The following is a 6,000-nucleotide window of genomic DNA, read 5'->3' as shown; positions in this document are numbered from 1 at the left end:
AAGGAATGGTTCTGTGGAATCTTAGCAAAGATTGGGTGGCTATGCCGGTAATTGGAAACAAAATGGGAGCAGGGCAGACTTCTACGGTCTACGCCCTGATCGTGACTGAATAGATAGGGATGGGCTGGAGTGTAAATTTTAAGGGGCTTCGATGTTAGCTTCAGAACAGTACAAGAATAGTACTGGGCAGACTTCTACGGTCTGTGCCCTGAGAAAGGCAAGGACAAATCAAACTCAGGTATACATATAAAGTATCACATACCATGTAAAATGAGTTTATCTTGCTGGGCAGACTGGATGGACTGTACAGGTCTTTATCTGCAGCCATTTACTATGTTATGTTTTAGTGTTTATGAAATTTGTATCGGGGCATGTTCTCCAGAAAGGTTAGTTTTATGCGTACCATGACAAGAATGAACGTCTCTCCTAAGTCAGGGCATGTGGAGTATGATCTCATTTCTCAAATTTCCTGCTAACGTTCACTGTGGTACTGTATATACGAGAACTTTGCACTCTGCTTTAAATGTTCTGTTGTATTCTTAAATGCAAAGAATTAAAATTAAATGCCATGCCACTGAATAAAGCATGATTTGAAACCATCTAAGTTAGATATTTCATATTACATGTTGACAAGTCAACAAAAAAGGAGAAAAATTCCTCACATGTGTGAAGCAAACTAGCAATGAATGAGGAAAATAAAATCCAAGGAAAATGTTTGTTAAATACAATGGATTTTTAAGAAACATTTTCCTTGGATTTCTTTTTTCCTTACTTATCGCTGGTTGTTTATTATTATATTTTGACTACATGACTGAAATTGACCCCCTAAGCATCTGTTTAAGGTTAGATGTGTATTTTCCAAGTAGCACCTAATAGGTTTTTCTGCCACTGAAAAAACTCTCATGAACTTAAGCATATGTCATATATGTTTTAAAGCTATAGAGCAGCCATTGAGCTCAGAGTTGTTAGGAAGTTTCCCACTAAAATTGTGTACCAGAGGCCTTTGTGAGGACTTCAGCACTGCAGCTACACAGCAGAGACCACTGTAACACACTGTAGCAGCTATGCACCTGCAGGCCCACTGAGGCCTCCCCCAGTACCCCCAGTAAAAGAGACAGGGCTGAGGAGATGCAGAGGTCTTTATTGCAGTCTACTGCCATGGGTTATTTGTAAAGGCTGCCATGCTCTGGGGAAAAAGGGCTTTACCAGACAAACAAAGGCTTTCCATCTTCCTTAGACAAATGCTTCAGACATCTCAGGAGAACGAGGACATCCTTCAGATCATCAGCGGGCACTGCAGAACTGGCTGTTTTCTTCAGGGTCTCGGGGTCCATAAGGGATTTTAATTCATTGCTCCCAGGCTGCGGCCGTTCTTTCAGAATACCGTATGTGTTCACCAGATATTCGGAGAACTGTGGATGCACCTTGGGGTCATAGCCATACTCGCAGAGTTTATTCATGATATCTGAGTAACGTTTCAGCATTTCGGAGCGCTTGTTTTCGTTCACTTTGTTCGTCTGACAGTCAATAGAAAACTGCACAGGAAAACAAGGGTCAGATTCAGAAGCAAGATGAGGCCTAGGCACCAGCCTGTGTTCCCAGCACCAGCCCCTCTGTACCCAATCCATCTTTATCCCTGAGCCCTCAGCAGCAACCAATCTGTACCTGAGCCCCCAGCCCCAGCCTGAACACCCAGCACTAAATTGTGATCCCCAGCCCCCCAAATCAGCCTGTTTATAAACTTGAGCTTCCGATTGCAGGCTGACTATAAATCCTCAACCCCCACTACCCTTCCAGTCCCAACCAGTCGGTAACACTGAGCTTTACTTTTTGTCTATTAGATTGTAAGCTCTTTGAGCAGGGACTGTCTTTCTTTTGTGTTTGTACAGCGCTGCGTACACTTTGTAGCGCTCTAGAAATGTTAAATAGTAGTAGTAGTAGTAGCCCTCAGCCCTGAGCCTTGAGTTTCAACCAAAGTGCCTCTGTAACCCTGAGTCCCATCCCTGATCAGTTGATAACACTGGGCTGGCAACCCCAGTTCATCTGAAATCCTGAGTTCCCAGCCCCAACTAGTCAGTAACACAGAGCTCCTAGCCCCAATCTCTCAATACCCTATAGCAAAACACAAGGCAGGGGAAAGAAGTGGGGCCAATATAAAGCTGTTAGATGCCCTAGGTGAACCTTCAATCTTGTGCCCCCCCTCCCTACAATTATCTTTCATGCTCCTATGTTCCATTGAGATTTCCATAATTAAGATCAATAACCATGTGTATCCCAATTTTACCAGTCCCAGAGCAATTCTGTAAAAATGCACAGATGGAAATTACACTTAAATGTTAAAATTTTCCGTTGCATTTAGATACGTAATGAAGGCAATTTCAAAATCCCACTTACCCAGGAAAATGGCTATTTATCTGAGCTATTTGAAAATTACCCTCCCTCCCTGCAGGTACAAAGCAGGTTCTGATTGTTCTTTGAGTTTGATGACTGTGAGGATGTATTGTTTTGCTTTGACTATAGTGGTGCATTGCTGCCCGCTCCCTGTGGGTAAAAGTATGCATTGATGGTTCTTTGAGTTTGACGACTGTCAGGGCCTATTGTTTTCCTTTGACTGCAGCAGATCTTTGCTGCCCCCCTCTCTGGGTAAAAGTATGCATTGATGGTTCTTTGAATGTGTGACTGTCAGAGTCTATTTTGTTTTGACTGCAGTGGTTCTTTGCTGCCCCTTCCTGTGGGTAAAAGTATGCACTGATGGTTATTTGAGTGTGTGATTGTCAGGATCTATTATTCTGCTTTGACTGTAGAGGCTCTTTGCTGCCCCCTCCCTGTGGGTAAAAGTATGCATTTATGGTTCCTTGAGTGTGTGACCGTCGGGGTCTATTGTTTTTGTTTTTTTTATTGTAGTGGCTCTTTACTGAACCCTCCCTACAGGTAAAAGTATGCATTGATGGTTCTTTGACTGTGTGACTGTCAGGGTCCATTGTTTTGCTTTGACTGTAGCGACTCTTTGCTGCCCCCTCCCTGTGTGTAAAGGTATGCATTGATGGTTCTTTGAGTTTGATGACTGTTAGGGTCTATAGTTTTGCTTTGACTGCAGCGGCTCTTTGCCTCCCCTTAGAAGCTGCCACCCTAAGTACCATTTAATTTGCTAATGGTTAAGCTGATTGTGGAAAGAAAGAGCAGCACTAATAGGGATTAAAAACATTTTTAGAAATATCTTGATAGGAACATAGAAACAGAATCACACAGAAGGGTAACTTTCTACAGGGGACCTAGGTTAACTGAGCAGGAAGGCATCTGTGTACATTCATTTCAAGTACAAGTGTTTGTGCCCCCTGATGCAGATGCAAGCCGCAATGTGGTCACAATGGACTCGTTTGAACAAAAGTGACTTTCACCCTACTTCACTGGATTGTATGTTTTATACAACTTTTTCCATACTTCCTTAATTTGAAGTGACATGAAAAATGTCAATTTTTCACATGTTGTTTCTTTCCTGAAATGACATGAAAAAACCTGAAATGTCTTTTTTAATTTTTCATATTTTGAACAAATGAAGCCAAATCATTTGTAAATCAGACAAACAAAACAATACAATTACACCATAACCTAAGATTACAAAACATAATCCAAGAGAAAAAGGACGGGACAGTCTTAAAGAATTAAGAAAAAGAAAAAGAAAAGACAGATACATCACTATCTAAACCAAATCCTATAAATATAAATACAAGTATAGTCTCATTATCAAGTCATCAAGTATTTTATATCATATTCATTGTTAGTTTAATCATGACTTGATAATGAGTGTGACAGTTGGGCAGACTGGATGGACTGTTCCGGTCCTTATCTGCTATCATTTACTATGTTATTAAGACATACCAGAGCCAGTGCTCTGGATTTCAATCTTTTTAGACTGCTTGTGTCCTTCGAGAAACATAAGGAAATAGATACATCAAATCTCCGTGAAGTTAACCAGTTGCTAAAGAAAGAACTTAACACCATATTCTTTTCAGACAAACTGGTAAAGGTAGCTAATATAGAACCTCGCAAGGATGTCTCTTGTATTGAAGTTTTGAATGATACCATCAAATTTGCCTCTAAAGATCTCCAAGTCCCACACCTGCAACACTTTTTTTTTACATCAGTTAGAACATAATAAACTTTATATATTTGCAGAACAGAGTTGGAGTCCAATGTAACATATTAACTATTTACAGTTTGAACATTTCTACAGCAGAAATCGTAATAGCAATAAGGAAATTATAAAAGTGCAAATTACAGCGTAACTGGTTTTCAGTGCTCTCGAGCTTGTTTTCTGAAGCAATAACGTCAGAAATTAAGTGTTAACACTTTCCAAAGCTTCAACCTTTCCAGAATGTTCCAGGAGCTCCCCACGGTGATCACCAGCTTATAGTTGCTTTGACCACCGATTTCCCAGAGAATTGACACAATTGTGACAGCCAGCCAGATAAAGATTTTGGCCATCGATCACCACAATTCCATGCTGGTTACTTCTCGGGGAGAATGGGCCAACATACCAAATATAGGATCCATAGAACCTGAAAAAGAAACTAGTTTCAAGGCTGAAATGTCATGTGGGAAGGGCATAATCGAACGGGGACGACTATCTCTAAGGGCGCCCATCTCTAAGGACGTCCCAAAAAAGGGGCGGGGAAAACCGTATTATCGAAACAAGATGGGCGTCCATCTTTCATTTCGATAATACGGTCGGGGACGCCCAAATCTTAACATTTAGGTCGACCTTAGAGATGGTCGACTTAAATGTTGAGATCGCCGACCTTAGAGATGAGCGACCTCGGTTTTCGCCGATAACGGAAACCGAGGACACCCATCTCAAAAACGACCAAATCCAAGGCATTTGGTTGTGGGAGGAGCCAGCATTCATAGTGCACTGGTCACCCTGACATGCCAGGACACCAACCGGACACCCTAGGAGGCACAGCAGTGGACTTCACAAATTGCTCCCAAGTCCATAGCTCCCTTCCCTTGTGTGCTGAGCCCCCCCCCAAACCCCCTCCCCACAACTGTACACCACTGCCATAGCCCTTATGGGTGAAGGGGGGCACCTACATGTGGGTACAGTGGGTTTTGGGGGGGGTTGGAGGGCTCAACATTTACCACCACAAGTGTAACAGGTGGGGGGGGGGGGGGGGGGATGGGCCTGGGTCCGCCTGCCTGAAGTACACTGCACCCACTAAAAACTGCTCCAGGGACCTGCATACTGCTGTGATGGAGCTGGGTTTGACATTTGAGGCTAGCATAGAGGCTGGCAAAAAATGTTTTTTTAAGTTTTATTTTTAGGGTGGGAGGGGGTTGGTGACCACTGGTAGAGTAAGGGGAGGTGATCCCCGATTCCCTCCGGTGGTCATCTGGTCAGTTCGGCCACCTTTTCGAGGCTTGGTTGTGAAAAAAAATGGACCAAGTAAAGTCGGCCAAATGCTCGTCAGGGACACCCTTCTTTTTTCCATTATCAGCCAAGGGCGCCCATCTCTTAATCACGCCCCAGACCCGCCTTCAGTGCGGTGCTGACACTCCCCCATGAACTTTGGTCGTCCCCGCGACGGAAAGCAGTTGACGGCGCCCAAAATTGGCTTTTGATTATGCCGATTTGGGTGACCTTGCGAGAAGGATGCCCCTCTCCCGATTTGTGTTGGAAGATGGGTGCCCTTCTCTTTCGAAAATTCACCTGACAGTAAGCACTCTTTGGAAAAAGAGTGCCCCCTATTAACAATATTTCACCTGAAACAAAACAGTTTTATAAAAATGTGAGGATTTTTGGGCAGGACCTAATTATACAAGAGTGCATTTATGTACTTAAAATACAAAAGGGGGGTACTTTTATAGACTTTTTGACATGTGGAACGCCGATTTTCATGAAAACGGCCTGTTATTAAATAGGTCCCATATGAAAATGTGAGCAGCGCAAGATGCTGTGCACTTGGAGTAGAGGGAGAAGTAAAGAAACAGTGTGATTTCTGC

The 6,000-nt window shown here is 43.0% G+C and overlaps 1 protein-coding gene across 1 annotated transcript in view; it reads right to left on the bottom strand.

The window, feature by feature from the left end:
- Nucleotides 1-1,202: 1,202 nt before the first annotated feature.
- Nucleotides 1,203-6,000, bottom strand: part of LOC115460489 (speriolin-like protein) — a gene marked incomplete at its 5' end in the record, with an annotated part of 130,355 nt that continues 125,557 nt past the window's right edge. The window contains one exon of the mRNA XM_030190254.1: nt 1,203-1,535. Coding sequence (XP_030046114.1) covers nt 1,203-1,535 — 333 coding nt within the window. The remainder of the gene's footprint in view (nt 1,536-6,000) is intronic.

Source organism: Microcaecilia unicolor, chromosome 1, assembly GCF_901765095.1.
Source record: "Microcaecilia unicolor chromosome 1, aMicUni1.1, whole genome shotgun sequence".
In the NCBI taxonomy this organism is placed as follows: Eukaryota; Metazoa; Chordata; class Amphibia; order Gymnophiona; family Siphonopidae; genus Microcaecilia; species Microcaecilia unicolor.
This window is presented reverse-complemented; position numbering and strand designations above follow the sequence as displayed.